General features: G+C 37.0%; 4 protein-coding genes and 1 long non-coding RNA gene across 9 annotated transcripts; 1 reads left to right on the forward strand and 4 right to left on the reverse strand.

Annotated features, from left to right (window-relative positions):
• Positions 1 to 232: 232 nt before the first annotated feature.
• LOC105685905 (elongator complex protein 4) lies at positions 233 to 2356 on the reverse strand. The gene is made up of 5 exons (XM_012400383.3): positions 1852 to 2356; positions 1751 to 1786; positions 1069 to 1682; positions 774 to 986; positions 233 to 718 (listed from the first exon to the last, which is right to left on the reverse strand). Exons 1-5 carry the CDS (start codon positions 1970 to 1972, stop codon positions 605 to 607), a joined length of 1098 nt encoding a protein of 365 aa, XP_012255806.2. The 5' UTR covers positions 1973 to 2356; the 3' UTR covers positions 233 to 604.
• A 202-nt stretch (positions 2357 to 2558) lies between these two features.
• LOC105685904 (branched-chain-amino-acid aminotransferase, cytosolic) lies at positions 2559 to 9366 on the reverse strand. 3 transcript variants are annotated; one of them, XM_012400382.3, is made up of 8 exons: positions 8449 to 9366; positions 8249 to 8304; positions 7481 to 7588; positions 7194 to 7403; positions 6787 to 7017; positions 4417 to 4726; positions 4173 to 4327; positions 2559 to 3767 (listed from the first exon to the last, which is right to left on the reverse strand). In XM_012400382.3, the coding sequence occupies exons 2-8, from the start codon at positions 8267 to 8269 to the stop codon at positions 3576 to 3578; spliced, it is 1227 nt and encodes a 408-aa protein (XP_012255805.1). In that variant the 5' UTR covers positions 8270 to 8304; positions 8449 to 9366; the 3' UTR covers positions 2559 to 3575. The 3 variants fall into 3 exon arrangements, with proteins under 3 accessions (XP_012255805.1, XP_048511463.1, XP_048511464.1); XM_048655506.1 differs by having other exon boundaries at positions 8249 to 9366; XM_048655507.1 differs by lacking the exons at positions 8249 to 8304; positions 8449 to 9366 and adding an exon at positions 8025 to 8232.
• Positions 9367 to 9506: 140 nt separating this feature from the next.
• On the reverse strand, positions 9507 to 14952 carry LOC105685862. Its single transcript, XM_012400303.3, has 6 exons — positions 14760 to 14952; positions 14036 to 14329; positions 13720 to 13961; positions 13422 to 13637; positions 13173 to 13357; positions 9507 to 13091 (listed from the first exon to the last, which is right to left on the reverse strand). The coding sequence occupies exons 2-6, from the start codon at positions 14263 to 14265 to the stop codon at positions 12669 to 12671; spliced, it is 1296 nt and encodes a 431-aa protein (XP_012255726.2). The 5' UTR covers positions 14266 to 14329; positions 14760 to 14952; the 3' UTR covers positions 9507 to 12668.
• On the forward strand, positions 14894 to 16314 carry LOC125501009. The gene is made up of 2 exons (XR_007278471.1): positions 14894 to 15035; positions 15130 to 16314. It is a non-coding gene; the product is annotated as an uncharacterized LOC125501009 (long non-coding RNA).
• On the reverse strand, positions 15562 to 22425 carry LOC105685861 (endochitinase). Of its 3 annotated transcripts, none has more exons than XM_012400301.3 (10): positions 22286 to 22425; positions 20188 to 20272; positions 19762 to 20103; positions 18538 to 18760; positions 17950 to 18073; positions 17618 to 17815; positions 17450 to 17531; positions 16960 to 17171; positions 16564 to 16854; positions 15562 to 16458 (listed from the first exon to the last, which is right to left on the reverse strand). In XM_012400301.3, exons 2-10 carry the CDS (start codon positions 20261 to 20263, stop codon positions 16324 to 16326), a joined length of 1683 nt encoding a protein of 560 aa, XP_012255724.2. In that variant the 5' UTR covers positions 20264 to 20272; positions 22286 to 22425; the 3' UTR covers positions 15562 to 16323. The 3 variants fall into 3 exon arrangements, with proteins under 3 accessions (XP_012255724.2, XP_020707969.2, XP_020707970.2); XM_020852310.2 differs by lacking the exon at positions 22286 to 22425 and adding an exon at positions 21045 to 21068; XM_020852311.2 differs by lacking the exon at positions 22286 to 22425 and adding an exon at positions 20791 to 20911.
• Between the last annotated feature and the right edge of the window lie 642 nt (positions 22426 to 23067).

Genomic DNA, 23067 nt, shown 5'->3' on the forward strand with positions numbered 1-23067 from the left:
TTCGGATTTCTGAGATTAAATTATTCTGGGAATCATAGAAAACCCTGAAAAAAATGATTCACTCGAAGGACTTGTATTTCCGAAGTCAGAATACAGTAACATTCATTTGCTCAATCGATTAGTCTATCCAAATAACGATTTGCAAGACGTCTATTTTCGGACTATATAGTCTTGAGGTTCCAAATGCAATTCACCCGAAATAAAGTTATTGATAAATTGATGAATGCTCGTATCATTCCTTCGTACTTTATTTCATCGTTTCATTCTTTAACATAAGTACAGTTTAAGCTTTTATCAAAACTGCAACCTGCATTCTCATATTATAGAGCTGTTACAAAACAAGTACACTGATAAGTTCATTAGTCTTTCAATTAGAAACGAGAAAGAACTTTTTTTTGAAATACAGCATTTCGCAGAACATCTAACTCTCGGGGCGATCGATCTTCCATTTCACGTCATGGTATTTGCGCAATAAATATACATCAACAGCATAGTTAGATAATAAATATTGCGGCATTTTACGAAATAAGTATTCACATTCGGAAATGCGTTAATAGTGCTACCATGCTAACACTTCCATGCAATATTCGAAATGAAGTTACAATTAAAAATCAAGTTGGTTTTTTCCAGATTTTCCGCCGCAACCTCCAGCCAAAGGCAACACCTCGTCCTGTTCTCTTTGTTCGGTACCAGGTAATTCCGGAGGCAAGTGAAGTACCTGAAACAACTAGCGATTAGACATATCCTCGTACATGAAGACCTTTCTAAATTACCTCAATCATCAATTTTTTGCGGCGTAATTTGAATGCAAGGTCCATAGATTCGGGAAAATGAGGTGCTAACGAATTTAATGCTGCTAACTTCCGAATGTGCAATAAGCCATGATAGTCGCTGAATACAGGATTTGTTCCCTTGGCCGATCCGGCAAACGATTCGAGTCTGACGGCTGTGTCAGATAAGTGTTCTATCCGCTCAACTAACGCATCCTAAGGAGGAAGAATTTATCCTTCTTATTTACAATATATAGAGAGATAAATAATCGCGAATTCATCATTCATACAAACATACGGCATTATTGAAGTGATGTGTCGGTACAGTAACCATTGCAACTGCGTAAGCGTTTCTTAAAAGGGATTTGAGGCAGTAAAAAAATTTTAGGATATCTCTGCTGGTTGATTCTTCTTTGTCATTCAGCCAGAGTCTCGACCCCAAAGCGTGAATGGCTATCCGAAGAATATTTCTCTTTTCTGGTTCACTAGAGAGTAGAAATTTTCCATCTTTCATAGTTTCCTGAATATTCTTTAGTAGATCTATGTATGCAGGGTTTTCAAAAGATTCTGCTCTGTATTTCAACGTCTCTCCATCCCAGATTTTTACGTTAACTTTTTCTATTAATTCTTTATTCATAGTTTTAGTGAGATCATAATAGTGTCCAAAGGTCTGTCCTGCGCTAGGCGAACTCTCCATTATTTTCATATTTTGGTATCGCCACGCTATTTTCATCTGCTCGTCTGGACCTGTGGGACATGCTACAGAATTCGTTGTAACAGCTGGTAATTCTGACAATAATTGTGCTGGTTTGGAGCTCTGCGAAGCCAAGAATAAAGAGTGGGAGGATACCACACCTTCAGCCATAAAATACTTCAACAGTATCCTACCATAGCTGCCATACATATCTTCCTCTGAAAATTGAGGCAGTTATAAGACAATCTGAATTATAGAATAAGTCATTTTTGAAAAACCGACATACCTATAAGGATGATTGTCCCTACAGGCAAACCTCCTCCTGAAATTAAAATACAGTTTAGGAGTACACTCGTATTTAGGTTAGAAAATTACATAAATACAAACCAACTACATGATCCAAGGAAGGTACGCCTGTTGATACAAGAAGCTGGGCGTTTTGTATCGATGGTTTCGTTCCCGGTATCACAGGGATTTTTGCTTTAGCCGGCTGGACACCACTTGACATATTTGTTTCAAGAGGATATTAGAACAGCAGAGTGAAGTTTAACATCATACACCAAGCCATTGCTATTATACATATGTATGTATATGCTTTGATCCACGGTGGCCATTTAATAGACGACCACGTGATTCTACACGTGATCTACATGTGACATGTGATTGAAATCATTGACTGAAGATCGTACTTCAGTCAATGAATTCAGTGACTTCAATCATTAAGTAACTATACTTCATATTCTCAGTAACTTCAGTCGTTAAGAACGCTTCAGTCAACTGTCAACGAATTCAGTGATTTCAATCATTGAGTAGTAACTATACTTCGTATTTAAGTTACTCAATGCTTCAGTCAACGCCAAAATCACGTAGATGTAACTGTGAACTGCTGTCAAATGATGAGTTGCTTTTTCCGCGAACAAATCAGTGACGGAAACTTTACAATTGAACAACTATCAAGTTTGTAGACTGATCAAATCTCTAGTCAACGACCAGTAGTTTTTAAGGCTGTGGACTTGTGTGACACAAGTCTTTTACGACGGTGATGTCTTAGAATAATCAACGGCAATATTTATTCAAAAAAATATCAAGTCATGGCTGTTTTTTAAATTTATTACTGTACAAATCTTATCAATTATACATCTCTAACTCAAACATTACTGTTTCGACTACTTGAGGTACTCATAATTTCTGAAGTGTTGAAGTGTTTTCTAACGTACACGATGATTGAAAGCAACAAAAACGAACAATAAGGAAAATTCTTCACAAAGCGTTGAAACTGAGGTCATACAGTGTAGCACCAGGTCAGTTTATTCAATTATTCATTCAACTTTTTTTCAGACACGTTCATTGACTGTTCACTGGTATTCCGTTGCAACTGCATCAGTTGAATGATGCATCTAAACGGAAGTTAATTTATTTATAAAATAAATACTATAACGATTTTTCGTATCTAATTAGTGGTAAGAATGAGTTACTCTAAAAGCAGTTGCGGAACAAAAATTCCGACTTAAAGCACACATTCAAACGAACTACTCAAGATAACATTAGAGCTAACAATGCATCAATGTAAATTAGACTCATTCAGTTGAGATGATTACCCAAAATAACGGGTTAATCCCTCCCTAAACATATTTTCAGAGACTCCGTCATCCAGTATAGCTTTGTAAGCATATTTGATTCGTACATTGGAGCTAAGCCACAAATACAACCAACCTATCGAAGCACTAGAGCAATAGCTCTGGACCGGATTCCATAGTAAGATATTCAGATATCGTACCAAAGGTTTGTAGAAGTCGGTTGGTGTTGCTAAATTCATCATCACACATTCAAGTTCATAAATAAATTAAATATAATAACATTTAGATTCACAACGCCCAATGCATATATCGCGGATCGGATATTGCATGTTATGTATAGGATCCAATTCCATCTAATTGTATTATAAAACTCTGGTGCATTTTATAATCCCGGTGATTGAGGCTTTTAGTATGAATCCCAGGGATTACTAGAATCCCAAAAAACCGCAATATTTGTAGATACCTTTGTAAAGATTTTCGACTGCACACTAAGTTTAAAGTTTTCTCAGAATCCTCTTGTGCATAAAGTCGATGTTATCCTATTGATAAGGCCCATGGATGATCCGGCAGGTATCCATATTGGATCTCCGTGAGATGTTTGTAAAATAATTTGTAGACTGGGTCCGGCTGCTTCAGTGTAGGGATGTGTAGTCCCTGATCGACATATTTAATGAACGAAATCGGACTTACTATACAAGCTGTACCTGCTCCAAACAGCTCCAATAACTGTGGAATAAATATTATTTTAATTCTATAGGAAGTCCGAAAATGATCGAATTAGAGTAATTGATGAGTTCATTTACAGTGTCTACCGAAATTATCATATTCTCTACTTTAGAAAAATTCACACTCAAGTATGCTAATATTTAGTGTCTGATAACAATGTCTCATTGTACGTACCAAATATAATAAAAAGATTGTGCAGATTTATTGCATGTTTTTACAAGGTTTTAGCTGTTATGTACGGAAGAATATAGCACTAGTTCTATCACTCGTAGTGAACTTTGCAAAAATCGTAAAACATACTAGTGGATTCAAAAAAACCTACTATGGGTGAAAATGATCAATGATGTTCTTTCTTGTACATGCACTCGCGTTTTGATCATAATTCGATAGATTTATATAACTCACCCTGTTTTCGGACAATAAGTTACAGATTTCATCCATAGTGATCACTCGTTCGGTGACTTTAAACTGCCCCCATTCTCTAGATGTGGTCAGAATAGAATTTCTGGTTATTCCGGGTAGAATAAGTCCGTTTAAAGGGGGGGTGACCAATTCTTTTTCTGTAACAGGTATTTGAATATTATTCCTGTGAGTTGACAGATTTTGAAAATCAAAGTTATCGGTAACAGATGTAATAATATTGACTCACCCCCATCGTCGTTGATATAGAACATGAAAATATTCATAGTGCCAACTTCAGTTAACTGGTTGTCATCACCATATAGCCACAATACTTGTTGCAACCCCATTTCGGAGGCTTCTCTCTGTATTTGAATGGTTGGTCCGTAATTACTCCCCATTTTGCGATCACCGCAACCCCCCGGCCAGGCACGAGTGTACCTGGGGTCTGCCAGAAGTGAAATACCCACTTGGTTTGCAGCAGTTTTAAAATATGTTCCAACCGGACAAAGAATCACGTATAGAAGGGCTGAGTCTGACGATGCAACACCCAAAGTTGGCTGGAATTGAGAATATCTAATTGTTTTCAATAAAATCGGCCGATGCATTTGTCAGTTTTAACAATCACCCTCATTAGCGCCTTTGGTTCTGATGAAACAAGTGTGTTTCCTTGCACAAACAACATTTAATATTTATTTACCAACATGCTTACGTATTATCGGTTGACATAAATAATAATTCATGAGTACATACGATTTTCACAATCATTTGAGAATGATTATTGAGACATGATTGTTGCATCATTTGTGCAAAAAGTTATCACGCAACATTGACATTGGATTTGATTACATGACAAGCTGGAGGGTTGATGAAAAAATCTCCTGATTCGCTAGATGGTATTTCTAATTTAAGAAAGTAACCAAGTATTCACCGTGGATAGACACAACAATTTCTATCTTCTGGAACAGTACGTGATATCTATTCTACCATGGTACCATTGACAGAGGAGTCAAGGACAGTCGAAATTCCGTATAAAGCTGAAAGACGTCAGACGGGTACTGACAACAAATGCAAATTAACTGCATCATATTACACTATAAAGTCAAGAGGTTTCTCTATAAACAATGAAATACAATAGATATATAGAAACTATAGTAAATTATCTCGCCGATCCCTATTCCCCTCGTTTGACTGTATTTTATTTTAGACGTTAAAAAGAAAGAAGTTACGAAATTTTATCTCATTTGCTACCCAAAAACCATAACTAAAAATGGTAGAAAATTATGGTTAAATAATGTATCAGAAAATTCTATGTAGAAAATTGATCTTGAATCAATAAAATGTACTTTGCATCGATTCACTTCTCGAAAGCACATGAATAAATCATGTAACTTGACAATGGCTTCAAACAATAGTCTTATCTGTTGTAGATTGAGTAAGAGCCATCCACGGGGCAGAAACGTTATAATAACTCATTGGCAATGATGAGAATACTGACTGGAATTTTCTAGAAAATCGATATAATCATTATAGTTCAATGAAACTTTATTAGATTTTAATGAGAATCTGAGAAGTTGATACAGCATAATTTAATCATCCCTTATCTTATTGCGAAAGATCAACTAATTTTGAAATTCAAACATATCAAATATTTCTCACAATGACATGTAAACAGTGAACGTATGATGAGATTAACAACGTTTAGACAGATAACAACAGTTGATTCAGAAAAAATAAATATAATACACAGCAATCAGAAAACTATTTCTCGATAACCTGTAGATGAACTGTGGGACATGAATACCATGGACACAATTCTCTGAACTTTTACGTCAAGTTGAAAATGATAAAGTTGCAAATTACAATTGGCTATTTTAAACTGCAATGCTAGAATCATGTTGTAATGCTGTCAAAGGTTGCTGCTTGCTGGATGATAAAGCTATTGTATTGCCCTGAACTGTTCAGCCACCTGCAGCGCAATGTTTCATCAACTCCTGTTATACATTATTTTGGAGTTTAAAATATTTGCAGGTGACATTTAAAACCATTAGTTAAGTGGGACATACTTTCCATAATAATAAAATTTAATTGTGGCTAGATTGCACGTAATCAGCCTGAGTACGTCAACTATAGCAAGCGATATGGATGTACATTAAAAGCACAATATTATTGTAAAAGATGAGTCATTACACCCACACTCTTCTACAACATGCATCTTATAAGTTTTGAATAGAAGTACATGTAAACAAGATCAATGAGTGATAGAAATTTAGGATGACATGATATTACACTTAGATCGGGGACATCGGTTTTTGTCAGAATTTAAGCCAGGGTTTGCCATCAGGCACTTTTATGTGTGGCAATAATATTACATCTGACAAATAACATCGGATCATACTTATCTGAATTTTGCAATGTTGAGAAAGAAGTAGATACAGTATTTCAGCAAATAAAAATATGGACCATGTATGTGATATAATTGCCGAGATAACACTTCGGCCATTGAAAGAATAAGAGCAACACATCAAATGAAAGTGAAAGTCGTTTTTCATCAACAGAACTTGACGAAAGCAATGATTGATTAAACACTCTATACTTATTTTCTATTACTTGTACTCACATCTATTCCAATCAGGGTTGGCCGAATGTAGAGACTAGATGCTTCCGAATGTGGGACCCATTCTTCGTCAATACTGACTAATCTGCTAAGACACTTTATGAGTTCTGTGCCGCTGAATGTTGGCAGACCAGATCTCATTGCAGCAGCGTTCATACGATCCATATTCAACTCAGGCCTGAATATTCTAATTTGGCCATCAACACCACGATATGCCTTCATTCCTTCAAAGAGCTGAATATAAATCATATTATTCAGTATTGTGAATCGTTGAATTCATAATTAACAAAATAATAGATTTGCTAATGGCCTCTTGTTGAATGATTGTTCCAAATAGGTGAAATAATAAATACATCAGTTATAACATGATTTTCTCTAGAATTTCAAAATCGAGATCTGAATATTCTCACCTCAACGGCGTAGTGTAGAACTTTGGCAGCAGGATGAAGTACAAGATTTTCAAATGGACAAATTTCTGGGGTTTGCCATCCACCCAGAGCTTCGTAATAAAATATTTTCAACATGTGGTCTGTGAAATGTTTGCCGAAGGTCAGGGCGCTCACATCGGGCTTGGGTTGAAGTTGATGTGGAGCTGCTAGCCGTACCGAAAGGTCTGCATACTGTATTTCATAATATCTATGCTTAGATCGTTGGAATACTTTTGGTGAAAGAATAAAAAATTTCTAGCAAAATATACCTTGAAAGAACGGTCAGGGCTTAAGATTTCGTTGTCTCTTATTTTTAGAGAGGAACCCCATCTTATACTTTGCTTTAGCTGATAAAGAAGCCCTCCGTGAGATAAGAGCTAAAATTGAAGAAAAAAGAATTCATGTCTGGGTATGCAACGCCAACAAAAATTGTTATGCACAAACACGTTTACTATCTTTATGGAAATATTAGAGCATTCAAATGTCTCATAAATTAAAAGCTCATTGTTTTGCTTGGTTCAGAGGTTGATGTGGATTAATTTAAAATGATAAAATGATGAATAAAATAGACTACAGTTTCTTACGCACTAAACCTCATGAATATGTTATCAAGCTAAAATCTTTAACATCCGAACACCAATATTTAAATATCCAAATTTCGCGACTGTATCTACATATTTGACATTTGAGAGGTATGTAACAGACAGTGCAAGGGCATTGATTTACATATTTTTCGGTACTGTGACGTTAGTTTGTAGGATACATTAATGTTACTCGACGATTTCGCAATCAAGATTAGTGTAACTTACTCACCGCCGTAATTCTTCGGAATTTCCGAAAATTGATTAACTAAGTAGTGCGGCGTTGAGTAATGCATTTTCAGGGTTGCAATCATCAGACAATTCAACGATAGAATGGTTGACATCGCTACTAACTGCACGTGAAATTATGAGATAGGGTTAGGTCGGGTCAAGTCGGGTAAAGTTTGTCATGCGTGTGGGCTGTTGGTGAACTTGAAAGACTTTAACATAACCTACCTTGCGTCTAAGATGAACCATGTTTGCGTAGAAGTGATAACAGAATAATTATTCGACTAAAAACACAATTCGTCTGATTATTAGATAATAATATTCATTATACAATAATCACATAAGTGTCACGTTCTGTCATTCAAATATAAAAATGATCACGAACACATTTAAAGTACACTTGTCGTCTGCTTAGAAATGGGTATTACCGCGAATGGGCTTCGAGATCGTGCGGCGCGGAATCGGTTCAAGTTCAAAGTAAAGTAGCTTTGCGGTTCACGCCTGACTATACATCAGAATCGACTGTGCGACACACAGCAAATAATTGATCAGGACGACCACGGCACGATGAAATAATAAAATTAATTTAAAAAAAAGCAACGTGTAGAAACAGAATATAGACTGTAGAGCGGAAGTGCGAATATGCAAAACGTTGGCGAACGATTTTAGCGTGCGTTGTTCTCTCGCGAAGCGCCGCCTGAATAATTTGAATAACTACGAGCTGATATTTTATTTATTAAGATCAGGGCACACGCTGAACACTTATTAGTCCCCCACTCGGTCACTTCGTTAGCTGACGTATGTTATCGTTTTGGCGTTAAAGAAAAATGGGCACTGGTAATAAAGAAAAAAAAAATGTATATACATAGTGATAAGCGAACGCGTATTCTGTCTTTCACGCTGTTGGGGCTGACTGACGTAGCTGGTTTTCGGCTTCGCAATTCACACTGCTTTCCTTCATTACATCAATTTTGTTGTGTTTTAACAGTTTTATTGTATTCAAAAGATTAGAATCTTCTAGCAAACATTTACTTGTGGATTCGCAGCTGGAGATATCCACACTACGTTATTTTTAATGAGGAACTTTGAGAGAAAAGTGTGACAAATATTTTCAACTATTTCTTAAACACTATCGTACGATATTATTGTATTACTCGTAAATAGTGGTCACATATTATTCCACGAAATGTTTCGACAAATTAGACGTTAGAGATCTGTCAAGCAAAATCAGGATCCAAACTGGCCATATATATCATGGAAGATAGTGTCGAAAATTCGTACATGTATACTCTTCATTTCTGACGAGGAAAAAAAAACCCCTTCGTTACGAATTTTTTGAATATCTCTTTTTTTTTGTTTCGTTATCAATATCGTTGAAAGCAAATATCGAAAAAAATATCACCGTTATTACATAAAATTACCACTTATGAAACAATTTTTCGATAGTAACTTAGGTATCATCGGGCGATTAAATTTGAATTGCGGATACTTAAAAATTGCATGAATCATACTGCGTTTTTATTATCATTGAATTAAACATAAATATTTACATACGAATGTGGGTGTGCCCTTCGCGTATCATTATAATCCAATAGGATGACCTAATACAATCGTTTCTCATCATTACTGCACGATAAACACGTACCAATTCCAAGTGCGAAAGAATATGATCTCAGTTTTACAAATTCCTTCTTATACGAATAAATAATATTTATCTCTTATCTCTGAATGGAAGTTGTTATTTTTTTACAACTCCTAAATTTCATTTCGATCAAGTTGCATACATAAATTGTGTAGTTGTTGTAACTTGAATACATAGATGTACAGTGAATAAGTATCACCAATCGATACATAATTTCTAATGTATTCAATAGTTTCACATTTATTATAAGTGACAAGAATATATACAATAACGAATACAAGGCAAAGTTACGCTGAATGTAAATTTTATCTTCAACATACGTGATAAACTTTAGGCATAAATTTTAGGAAAAATTTTTCCGCATAAGCAAACACTGAATCTCGTTCTCTCTCCCTCTCTAACCAAAACAAAATTCGCAAAATTGATCAGGTTTGAGACTTATGCTCAAAAATAACCCCAACGCACATTTCAGAATGTTAGATAACCATCAACATCACGCGGAAGAAGTTACGTGGGCGCTCCGACTGTTTATTTGATAAGGCGCTTTAGGGGTGTTTCTGGGCTTTTCGCTCCTCCGTTGGCTGGATTCTGTTGTGCCAACTAATTCAGAGCCACGATGTTCTCTTCTGCTCTTCTTTTCAGTTCTAACTTTTTTTTACTTGTAGTTATTATATTTATACTATTATTATAACTATTTGTCTTTTTTTCCAACCGATTTTCGTACGTAAGCACATTTTTTAGTTCTTACACATATATTCTCACGTTAGGTATAGATTTCTGTCTATGGTTCTTAGGGAGACTTTCTCCGGGATGAAATAAATTTCTCTCTCTCTCCTCTTGAATTCTTTTAGTTAATTTTCAACGATGTATAACAAATTTAGAACTCTATGTTGACTGTTCGCCGTGTATCAAGTCACGAATGCTATAAATCTGAGCCGAAATTTGTGAGGCATAAAAAACCTCGGGAATATACCGATGAGGGAGTAAAAAAATTCTGCAAACCTTTAGAAACCTCATTCGTAATAAGCAACAGAAAATGAAATAATTACTTTGTTTCTATAATTGGCGGTGAATGATCTTTGATTGAAAAGATAACACTCAGCGTGCTACAAAAGCAGGTCTCGTCAAAATTACCAGAAACTGCATGAAGAATAATAAGATTAATATGGACAGACGATTGGTACGAGCTGACGACTACTGATGTTTTTCCATCGTTTGTTTCATTCGTTGGATTGAATTTTATCTTTTTCAGAAGCAGTAGAGTAGGGATCAATTATCCATTGATTAATTATTAGATTGATCAGCGATTCAGCTGTCCGGGAATACGAGGTGTGATACACCGTTAAATAAATATATACATCTTTATTTAATATTTTTGCTCGCAAAAAATGTCAATTGCGTAGAAAATGTTGATGAGAATTAATAATGAGATGAATACAAATTCGCTAATTGTGAGGGTAATTTTATCCGATTATAAGAAAAAATTACGTCTCAAATTAAATGATATAACCCCCGTTGAAAACCACCGCTCTAATTTGTATTATTTATCTAAAAAATATGTTATCAGTTCATTCTTATGAGATTTGAGTATAAAACCCAACTAGACGTATGAATGATTCGAAAAAATTGAGTTAGTATGATTTGATATTTTTTTTTTTGTTTGATATGCGCGCGAATTCACAATTAGTGTAATATAAACGATAAATAAAAAAAAATCTCGTTCTCGGTTACTAAAATTGGACTCAATGCCGGTGCACGTAAAAAGCATATGTATACAATTGCTCATGTGAATGGATGAGTAAATATGTGAATAGGAACTAACTGAATGTACAAATTTCTTTAACGAAATACTAACTTTTGATCATAGGCTGATACGATTTGTAAAGCCAATGTTTCAAACGACTGTGAGTGACAGTGTAGAAAAATTCGGATATTTTTCTATCAATATATCTTTCACTTACATTTAGCCAAATTGAATCCTAAGATTTCCAGTAATTATCATTATCACTTCAACTTCATCATAGATATTTTGAAAGCAGATCGGTTATTTCATACTACGTTGCAATTCTCCACGTATGAACACAGTCTTGACATAAAGCAACTTTATGTGTTGCACGTTGTATCTACATATTCTAGACCTATACATACTTAGTCTATGTACGTTGGACAATAACGAAACACAGCTCGTTATTAATTAATTTTATAGCTGCTTAGTTAAATTAATTCATTATTAATTATTCAAATAATTCTATATTCGTACCTATTTCATCTAATTGTAAATACGTTAAAAAGTATTCCAAAATTTTTTTTTTTTTAACTTACTACAATTTACTGAACATTTCGCGCTCGTTTTAGTTTTTCTTTCAATTTCTGGCAAACGAATCACAGCTCAGTTTTGGAATATTCTCTATGACATTCAATAATCAGTGAGTCTCAGTTTTTCAATCAATAACTTGGATGAATTTGAAACATTTTAATGTATATCAGATTTGAATAAATAGAAAAAATCATATCGCCCTATCTCACCCTTAAGCTAATTACGCCCCAACCAAGTCTTATATTTTCACTTTCAGATAAATCTTATAGTAATGTATGTTTAAAATTGTTTCGAGATTACGTTAATCTTATTTATAAACTAATTACTAATATGATCAATGTTAAAAATCCCTTTCAGAAAATTCCTATCTTGATTATCAATTAACAAAACTACGTATTTGTATGTCTATCGATACGAGAAGAAGTTTGAATCTAAAGATCTACAATCCATTCAGCTATCCAACATTCGGCGATAAAATAGTATCGTCAATATTACAGCGAAATCGACAATGTTGGAAACATACGTATTTAAAAAGGTACAACTTGTGTGCATATGTACCTTTTGATTAAATCGGGCTGGTAGATAAGATGCTGGAGAGTATAAATGTGTACCACAATGATCCGCTAGCCGTGTTAGGCACTTTTAAAATTAGGTGTGGTTTGACTTAGATTTTTTGAGCAACAACTTACCTACTCTTGAGGACTGTCCATATTGGTCACACCCTCTTCGCTGATCGTTGTTAGATTACCATTCTTCAATGCAGCTCTCTTCTCTATTTCAGTTTCATTGTCGTCTTCGTCGTCCATATTTAAATTTCTCTCTAGATTCTGTCTATTTTGTTCCATTCTGTATCGGTTTTCAATAATACCTCTACGTTGATCGATGTTGATGAAATGCTTTTCATACCCCTCACAGACATCATCTATGTCTCCTTTTCTTTGTTCAATTGTAGGCGATGCATCTGGGGAACTATTTGGATAAGAGTAATCTCCAAAGCCCTCATACATCGGAGGATCTGATGGATAAGATATCGTCGGATATGACATTGATGTAGGTTGCCCACCATTTTGGGAAAAGAACATTCTTCGATACTGATTGTAACAGGTTCCGTCCTGAAAAAAAAAGGGAATGAATCGTTACAACAATCGTTTAAGCCTGCTTGAATTCTTGCAACTGATTGTACGATACTCAACTATATTGTAGTGCGAGGTTGGAACAACTACCGATGGTCTTGAATTGACGCGAACTGGTTGAAAGATGCAGAGTAAAGTCCAGGTTGGTACAAAGTATTTGAGAATTATCACCACCACGATAGACGAGCTGTAGTACATCTGAATATGACTGTAGATACCACTGCAGCCAGTTTCTTCTCTACCCACTACCATGTAAATTATGAATTGATGAGTTTCGATGATCAACCAAAATTACTCTAAAATACTCACATAAAGACATAACTGCATCAAAAACAACAGACACTACTGCTGAGACTTCATATACTGCTGTGACGAGCCATAAGTCACGAGTTTGAGAGGAAGCGGTAGGCAGCATGAGCGGTGAGATTACTGAACGATTATTACTATGAGTGAGGTAAAGAGCCACCACTGCAAATAGTTGCACAGATATAAAATCTACACTCGACAACATTAACCAATAAGGACCTGGAACCAAATAGTAAGATGCCGTGAGTCATTTAGTCAGTATGTCAAGTACAGTATCAATGATGGCTGTTATGGAACTTACGGAGGCACTCAGTCCACGTTCCGCTTATGTCCACCATGCCCATTAATACAACGGTAGTACAGTAGAGCATGTAGAGAGATAGTACAGGGTTCACAACGTGCTGTACTATATCATCCCTGTGTCTAGCTCTGGCTGCCATTGACCAATGAAGATGACAGATCAAAATGAATTGGAGGAGCTTGAAGAAATTGGCGGTAAAATGCAGCTGAGGATAGCGGATACCTACAATGAAGCTCGCAGCGCTGTAAAATGAATTAATGTAAAAAAAATGCAGGAATAAAAGCAGTTTGAACAAAAATCAATTTTTAAGTCTTACCAAATAATGCATTTCATTGCTGAGACGTAAAATATGGCATAATGGTGCATCTGCGAATGCCTGTAGGCATGGTATTTAATTATCTTCAAGACGACCAGCAGGAATGTTACTGTACAGAGGAGAGTAAGAAAGCTTATTCTGCCACATGCCACACCATCGTATGAGTCGAGGCATCCTTTGTTAACAACGTCAAGTGTTTCATTATCATACTTTCTACTTCTGGCCAACATTTTGCAGTGGTGTTGTCTCTGATCCCCTTATACTTTATCAAACCTTTATCAAGTCCTCATTGCTCTGGAACATAATACAAATCCCTTATTCAAGATATGAAAACATAATGCTTGTTGATAGTATGTACTATACTACGGACGTAGAATGAAACTTGCGATGGAATTAATTCATAACAGAGTACGAGGACATATGAATTTCTCATAAAAATATTCAGACAAATATGACGTTCAATGTTTTCTTCAACTTTGGAATTAATGAGATAATTTTAATGTAGCTAAAGTGAAAAAAAAAATACTTTTGCTTAGATCCACTCAATATTTTAAAGAGAATTGAAGGTACTTTCAACCATCGAAATACCTTCACAATGTCGAAGATGTAAACGTGGGTTGATTGATCTGGACAGGAGGTAAATAACCGCAAGTAACTTGGGATATTCGAAATAAAACACAATAAGTAAAAGTAAAAAAAAAAAGGTAATACATTACAATCGTACCGTAGTTTGTCTATAACAGGAAGGTCCTTTGACGGCATATTATCCTTGTTGCAGACCTCATAGTGTCCTGCAGCGATTGTATAGTTAGTTGTGATGAACAATCAGTCGAAAATTGAGAGATTCATGATTTATTAAAGCACCGCCCATTAATGAAGGCTGCTGTTAGACAGACATGTTTACTATGGGCTGCTATGGGCACTTGGCACAGACTGCTGAAGTTGACGTCAGAGATTGAAGAGCCGAGATGATCCGAGATTTATCGAATAATTCCGAGTGGTGAGGAGCGTAATATTTCAAATCACGTTTTATTCAGGACCCTTCATTGGTTGCGCAATTAATGATTGACAATGAATATAATGAAATTCCAAAGGCACATGAAACACAACAGAGAGCGGAAGGAATTTCTGAATATCCATAGACCGTGTTCGGCTCTATTGCGACTTCCACCTTGATTGTCGAGAGTATAAAGGATAGTAAGAGCTCGTATAAATAAACGTGCCTTATAATTTATTCAATACTCGTTTAATAAAGGGCAGGAGACGCTTACGCGCACTACGCAATTGAAAAATCGTTACGAGCCACGCGATTCTGAAATTTTGATGAGGTGTGCTATTTCTGACGAGCTCCTACGTCAAAATACACCCCACGAATATGACTCTATTACAATTGGCTTCGCTACAATTTTTCCCAGATCAGTTAGAGGGCATATTTCATTTATACTTACTGATTCACTTGTTCACTTTTTACGCAATAATTATGCTTATTCACTGATTGTTTTGGTTAGAGATATAATAACAAATCGTTCAAGTATATAATATCATTTATGCAGCACGGGTTCTATATTCAATGTTCAAACCTATCCTACTTGACTGAGGCTCATCAAGTGCGATGCGACTTGGAATTTAAAATTTCACTGTAGAATAAATTATCGGAAGTAGAGTCAGAAGGATTTCCTGTACGTTATAACGTCGATTAAATTTTTAAAAGAAGATTGGTGATGCATACAGGAACTTTTTTACATGATTGAAAATTTCCAGTGAATTGTTTACAAAACTGTGAATGCTGCGCATAATAATTATTGTTATTATCGTCACATATATTGGATGGATATTAAAAATAATAGCTCGCTTTATTAGTCCTATACATATACCTAATTATATTAAATTCAAGTGAACTTTTCACCGCCACTTTGCTTTTTTGATCACATACTCGTATAATATAATATGTTCATGTATTTATGCTTATGTGCGTTGAACATCAAGCGATTATTGCAAAGCAAACAAACGAGCAATTAAATTGACCGTTGATTAACAGTTCTTGTTACACCTATTATAACTGTGATGTACCTATAATGGCCTAAAACGGCAGTCATTGGCATATAACGTCACAAAACTGGCGCTAAATTTTATATTCATAGACACGTTCCACGCATAAATATATCATACGCCCATACTTCGTTAAAACTGTTAAAAGTGAAACGTAGAAGAAACAAAAAAGATCAAAGAAAAATAGCGATAATAAAACCAGAAGATCTGAAAATCAATACGAATAAAAATTATGTTATTCAGTTTCTTCTTCGGCTTCGGCATTCCGAACGATCTGCATTCTTCGGCCAATCGCAGATTAACTTTTCCGTATTGTACACGGTACCGTCGCGACACTGGAACTTCAGAGGTTTCCCATAAACGCAACGGTAGTACTGAAACAGAACAATTATCGGTATGAAAAATTGAAAAGAAAAATTGTGTATTTTATCGTCAGAACTCGAATATTTTTGAAAACTTATACTGCAACCGTTACGTACCAGAGTGCAGTCTTTGGACGGCATGAAGTCGTCATTTCCACATTTAATTTCATTGGAAGTATCGTCTATTTCGTTGATCACCGCAGGTTTTGCGGACGTCGAAGGCCACGAGGGTCGCGTTGGCTGTGTTGTTTCCTCCGTTTGTCTCGGCGTGGTCGGTGTCGATGGTGGTCTGTACGCTGGAGTGGGTCTTGCGGTTGTCATCGGTGCCTTGGTCGTCTTTATAGGACGATGTGGACGATCTGCGTCTCCGGGCGAAGCCGCTGTACTTGGTGGCCGATCCCATTCAGGCTGCATTGCACGTTTGAAATTAAAAAAAACATGTCTCATTCGATTGAACAGTAGCGATGATTATAAGAACTCAGGTGTGAATAGATTAATAATTTATGTACACACCCTCGGAGTCGTGGCGTGCTTAGGAGCGGGAACAATGTAGTTCTTCATATTTTCATGGAGAATGTGGGCGAGGGCGTTTGGCTTGCCGCAAATACCGTGAAAATCATCCATGTCAATCGCCCAGGTCATCGCTCCGGCGTATCCCTTGTTCTTTATGAAATCCATCTTGATTTGAACACTTTTTTCGTTTTCGTATCCCACCCATTGGGTACCTTTAACATATAGTTGAATGCCGTGTAGATTTTTCGTACGCATTTACATATTATCGCGAAGATTCGAATACGTCAGATCGGATGAAGGTGAAAGTATACGAGGGGAGACGAACGAGCGGATATAACGAAACGTGAGGCATTGTATGGAAATTAGAGACAGGGTGGAAAGGGCTCCAGGACGAGAGGAACATGCCGTCAAATCCTCGAGGCGTATCCCGCGGCGAAACTGACGAGCGAGAAAAATCATCCCGCTCCGATATTTGTCGCGGGACACTCACCTTTGTATGCATATGGCACCATCCCTTGGGAATCCCACTCGTTGGTCCATCCGGATTTTGGATCTTGAGTTTCAGGGCATATCTGTATGGAAGTAAAGAAGTAGGAATAATCAGTTTATCGAACGCGTACTAACGCGAGGACTGTAATCGTAAAATTCCTAGGCGTACTTCGTAATAAGCGAGGAATCCCTTGGCTCTGGTATAATTTCCGGCAGTTCCACCTCCGGCTTCCTTGTTAATGTAAGTCCCTGGATTATAGTTAGTGTTGCTGTTGCTTAGAGTAAAACTACGACCGTAGAACGGAATTCCAACGACAAGTTTGTCTGACGGACAGCCGAGATCTTCCCAGAGTCTCATACCGTCATTCTGAAAGTAATTTACATAATTTATCGGACTTGATACGATGCTTACTGGTAGGAAAAAAAAAAAGAAATCGTCCACAATACCATCGCAACCTTAAGCCATCAGCTTTAAGCCTTTCATAGTTAATCTCCACTTACGACGTTAAGTTTCTCGTATGCCCACTGATCGTGTGGTCGTTTGTAAAGGGGGCTATGGGTGTCTGCAAATCCGGCCCAGTTCCCTCTAAGATCGTACGCCATAACGTGGATAGCGTCCACAAGCCTGTGTAAATTCAAAGAATTGAATATCTTTACTTCTCGTTTTATAACGTATCATATATCAGTGTAGAGTATTTTTAGCATTCCTTATTTTTCCCCACATTTACAAAAGGCGTCGCGGAGACAAGAAAATTAATACTCTCGATAATATTATAATGAAAGGCACGTGGCGTTTTGTATAATTTATTTATGAATTCTGCTAATTTTTTTCCATCCATAATGCAGTACCAGGTAACATTTCCTAGCGGCTTTTAGTCATTTTTGTATGAAATTAATGGCGCCAAGATTTTCTTTTTAATTTTTTTTTCTCCTTTTTTCCCCACAGAAAATCGATTGAATAGCTGCAGCAGGTATTTAGACTTTTGTCTCCACTCGACCTCGACGCCTCTTCATCCAGACAAAATAAATATCACGCAAAACGTTGACGAGGCGGTAAAGGACTTTTATAGAAACTGGAAGTTGTCTCACTCGCATAACTCTGGAACATGGTAACCCTCTTGAAGACGGAATTTAGCCAACGGAACGGCCATTGTAATTTCCCAGCCTTTTCCCTCCCTGTCGAAGGCCCGCCGTAACTCCTCGACAAAGTATACGAAAGTATTTTTGTCAGAGAATTTACCTCCTCGGTCGGTGGCCCCAGGATACTCCCAGTCAAGGTCGAATCCGTCGAAATCATATTTGTACATGAATTCTACGAAAAACACATTGTAAATTACATACAGAAATGGTAGTTGCAGCGCAAATTGAGATGACTACGATCTTACTTTTATCAACGTTCGAATAACGATTGTAAAACTTGCAAATTATCGTTACACGTGAAAGTTACGAAATAGGTCGGTTCCATATGCGCTTTCATATCCGTGATATCTACCTTATCTTTATAAGCGTAGTAATTATTTCGCCGTGACCTTGTTCCGGGGAACTTCATTAGATATCATATTAATTACTTTATTTTTCTCGCACATTTTGCGCGCCATTAAATAAATTTATGTCATATTCGTGTCAAAATAAATACAAACACAAGTGTGACATAAATGTGTATATATATACATACGTGACACAAGTTTAGTATTATTTCTGCTCGTCATAGGAGGTGTGTCCCTGATGTGTACATTGGAAACCGGGTATACTCATACTCGCACACGATAATTATCGGAGAAATTTACACAAAAATGTATTATCTCAAAGTAAAGTGTGGTCTCGCGGTAGAAGAAAAAAAAAAAAAAGAAAAAAAAAAAGAAAAAATAGTCACGAAGAAAAAGACAAGTAAAACACATGACGAGACGAAGGTCTGGGTTATCAAAATAACCAGTTTATCCTGCAACAGCGATATACACGCACGCTGTAATTACTGTAGCAACAGCGGTTGGGTAATTTACTGTATATATATAAATCAATCGCGACAATCGGTTTACTCGTCGTAGACTCAAAGTTGACGAACCTCGAGATAACTTGAAGAATTTTTTACATGCGCGGTACGTACTCGCACATGAATGTGCGAGTGGTGACGTTCGAGTCATAAAGAAAATAATTCGCGAAACGACTTGGGGTGCTTTAATATTTCCTCCGGACGTTAATTATCTCACGGTGAGTTACGCCTCCGCCGTACGATCGTGTAGCCCGTATCGTCGCCGATGTTTTCCTATTTTCATTTCTTCTCGAGTTGTAAGATAACATTCGCGTTCCACTCACCGACGACGCTGCGAATGAACGATTTTCTTCGTTCGCCAACCGCAGCCATCGCACTGTACTTTCGACCACCTTCGGCCCAACCGCCCACCGCAAGCTCGGTCTTCAGTCCTGGATACTTATGCTTCAAATTCGTGAAGTTTTTGAATCCATCCTGATCGATGTCCAAATCCGGATCGATCACTAGCACTTCCCACGTCACGTTGCTCACACCGACAAACGAGTATACCACGTGCGTGCACAATTCCGCGGGAAGATCTTCGATCGTGTATCTCCCGATTCCTGGCCTGTATATCGCCCAGTTGCTGAAGTAACAAACGACTCTTCCATGCTTTCCTTGGTCACCTGTCGGAAATCAATCGACATGATTTTTCAGTTTTTTTTTTTTTTTTTTATCTCCTCGTCATCTCTGTAGAAATTTATTCTTACCGGCGATTGCGTAGGTGCAAAATGTCACCGAGAAAACTCCCAGGAAAAGTAACAACTTTTCCGTCATCCACCTCATTTTTGTTACCTGAAACCAATTTATTCGGACATCGTTAACGGATTTGACGCGCTGATGAGAGATACGAATCGTAATCGAATCTTCGTAATCTGACCGTATTATTTAGGATTCATAACTCTTGTATAGTGTTATTAAATAATGTATGCAGGTGACCCATTTAAGCCACTGCTCGTAAAAACCAGTTTTTTTTTTTGTTTGTTTGTTTGTTTGTTTTTAATCCGATCATTGAGAATCTTGAAACTCTGTCGATCGAACAAATTCTAGAAACGTCGAATGACTGTCGCTCGTCGTAATATCAGATAGGATCTTAAATAGTCGTCTTATAAAAATCTAGGCTTGCCTTTTTACTACCCAACGTTTATAGTTGTACAGTTATCGTATATAATCATGAGCCATCTGCAGCGGGGTTCATAGTAATACAATAAATAAATAAGTAACTGAAAAAGAAACGGATTAATTTTCGAATTTTTAACGGCATGATTCGATCAATAGCTGACGCGGTTTAAATCGCGGAGTAATTAACCCACCTGCAGAAGGGGTCTTAGGTACGAATCGTCAGCCGCAAGTGAATTGTGACGAAGTGTAGAATTTATTACCCTTCCGGTATGATTATGCAATAAGAATGACAACGGCGAGTAAGATACCGTAACGTGTGGTGAACCGCAATTTGCAAATACGATATAAACTGTATCTATAGTATATCACTCTCTGATACGCGTCAATCAAAGATCATATAGCTAATAACGGTCGCGGAAATAGTTTGGATGTCACGACTACTTACCGTTAACATCTAACATGGCAGCTAGTTTTACGGGACGTGCGTTATCGAGTTACAACAATATACATTTTATGAGTTCGGTAATACACGATCGAGTCGAAAAGTTCTTCATTATATCTCGAAGTCTTTGTCGATGGGAATAAAAATGTAGATAAACGTTAACGACGAATTTTAAACACCCTGCCGCGTTAAAAATTTCTTCAAACTTCCTGCCACGAGATATAACACGCGTACGTTCATCGAATTGAAATGCTAGGTACGCATGATATCCTCGTACCTACTTGCAGCCTTCGAATTCTATTCCGGTAGCTGTACTTGGAATATACAAAGTCTTCAGTCATTGTTCTCGTCAAGCAATAGAAAAATTGAATAATAGGATTCCTTTCTGAAAAAGGTCGTGTCACGCACTCGAGATAATCACAAATATTGTCAGCGCTTTTCCGCGATCGCGTTTAGCCCGTCTCGACGTCCATATGTGACTTTTCTAATTCTTTCATTCGTATGAAAGTCCGTTACAATTTTTCCGTGCAATGAGTTTCTTTTATAAATTATGAATTTTATTCACGAGTTCGCGGTCGTAGAAATTCGAAATCCGCGAATACCCGTTATTTTTAAATTCTTTCGTTTTTTTTTTTTTAAATGCGTCGCTACTCGCGGTGCGTCATGGGTAAACAAAGTGTTATTTAAACTAGTCTGAGATTCTGACGGTCGAAACTTCTCGTTATTATTCATTCAACACAGGAACTATGAACGAAAGTTATGGTAAAAGTGTATTTGACGATGAAGCGCGTTACGTTAGCGATTAATTGAATATCATATTCGAATTTTAGCTGCTATAATTGAAACCCGTTCTTTTTCCCCCAAACGTTAACACGCGCCAATGACCGTGAAAAAACAAATTATACACTTCCGCCGTTTGATCCGGTTCGCTGACGTCCGATTAGAGGGAAAACTGTTGAAAAAGTTCGAAAGTATCATACTTTCGTAGTTTTTGTCATTGGTATTTTTCTTCCCACAGTTTTCCATCATCTGCACAAGAGCGTTTATATTTTAGCCATGCCGACTTTAATTCGATTTGAAATATTGTTTGGATAAACGGTAAAGAGAACAACCATTTCGAGTTTAATGAAAAAGAAAAAAAAAAAAAATCGATTTGAGGGTGGAGCAAAAAAAAAATCCCGATCTCTCGGAGTTGACCTAATCGCGTGTCACGCAGATCGGATATCGGACCCATAAAGACTCACCTCGCCAGTCGATCGTGGTTGGAAAAATCTCCAGGTGATGCGAGGGTGAGCGAATATATACCGTGGGCCTCATTAGGATTCAGGCTTACAGAGTCGTGGTGATTGGTCGGTTGGTTCGACGACCTGGGGCCCCAGCAGCAGCAGCGGAATCAGAAGCAGAAGGAGCGAGTCCAGCAGTAAAATCGTTATTTCCCCCCCATATTTGCAACAGCACCAAGAAATTATCTGGCAGCAAAAGCTGGTGACCAGTGTCTCGACGGTAGGATCCTCGGAGTCTTTAATCTTCGTCTCAACTGCAGCAACGAGATTGACTCGTACTAGAAATTCTTACAATCGTTGATCCCGTTCCTCGCACGTCGAGTTACTCTTAGTTATAATCAAAGGGTTCAGCAGTATCGTTGGAAAAAGAATTACGGCTGTGCAAAAGGAGAAAGAAAAGAAAGGAAGGAAAGAAGAGTAAAAAAAAGAAAGAGAAAAAAAACTGGTTTACCGCAAATTCAAAGACTATACGGCAGTATGCTGGTGTACACCGCGCTACAGGATGCACTTCGATAAGGAGGTATAACTGCAGTTTTTTCATTGCCATTATACTGTTACAAAAGATACAAAGAATTTTAGCCATCGCCGCAAGAGCTGGGAAACAAAGGTATTTGGTTCACGTGCACGAATCAGCATAATCCCTGCAGGTGGAGAATATCGCCAATTTATTACAGCGGGTAATCCAAATCGTTGCATTACCGTTCACAATAACATACTTATATGGGATTGACCTGGATATCGAA

The sequence above is a fragment of the Athalia rosae genome, chromosome 5, assembly GCF_917208135.1.
Source record: "Athalia rosae chromosome 5, iyAthRosa1.1, whole genome shotgun sequence".
Taxonomy (NCBI): domain Eukaryota; kingdom Metazoa; phylum Arthropoda; class Insecta; order Hymenoptera; family Athaliidae; genus Athalia; species Athalia rosae.

Coding starts and splice junctions, on each gene's coding strand:
- LOC105685905 (XM_012400383.3), bottom strand. CDS start 1,972: ATGTCAAGTGGTGTCCAGCCGGCTAAAGCAAAAATCCCTGTGATACCG. Junction 1,787..1,851: donor TTCCTTGGATCATGTAGTTG/GTTTGTATTTAT, acceptor TTTTAATTTCAG/GAGGAGGTTTGCCTGTAGGG. Junction 1,683..1,750: donor AGGGACAATCATCCTTATAG/GTATGTCGGTTT, acceptor CTCAATTTTCAG/AGGAAGATATGTATGGCAGC.
- LOC105685904 (XM_012400382.3), bottom strand. CDS start 8,269: ATGGTTCATCTTAGACGCAAG. Junction 7,018..7,193: donor TTCTACACTACGCCGTTGAG/GTGAGAATATTC, acceptor ATTTATATTCAG/CTCTTTGAAGGAATGAAGGC. Junction 4,328..4,416: donor CTATATCAACGACGATGGGG/GTGAGTCAATAT, acceptor TACCTGTTACAG/AAAAAGAATTGGTCACCCCC.
- LOC105685862 (XM_012400303.3), bottom strand. CDS start 14,265: ATGTTGGCCAGAAGTAGAAAGTATGATAATGAAACACTTGACGTTGTT. Junction 13,638..13,719: donor AACGTGGACTGAGTGCCTCC/GTAAGTTCCATA, acceptor ATTTGGTTCCAG/GTCCTTATTGGTTAATGTTG. Junction 13,358..13,421: donor TGATGCAGTTATGTCTTTAT/GTGAGTATTTTA, acceptor TTTACATGGTAG/TGGGTAGAGAAGAAACTGGC.
- LOC105685861 (XM_020852310.2), bottom strand. Junction 18,761..19,761: donor GTTCATTCGCAGCGTCGTCG/GTGAGTGGAACG, acceptor TGTTTTTCGTAG/AATTCATGTACAAATATGAT. Junction 16,855..16,959: donor AGCACGCCACGACTCCGAGG/GTGTGTACATAA, acceptor CGTGCAATGCAG/CCTGAATGGGATCGGCCACC.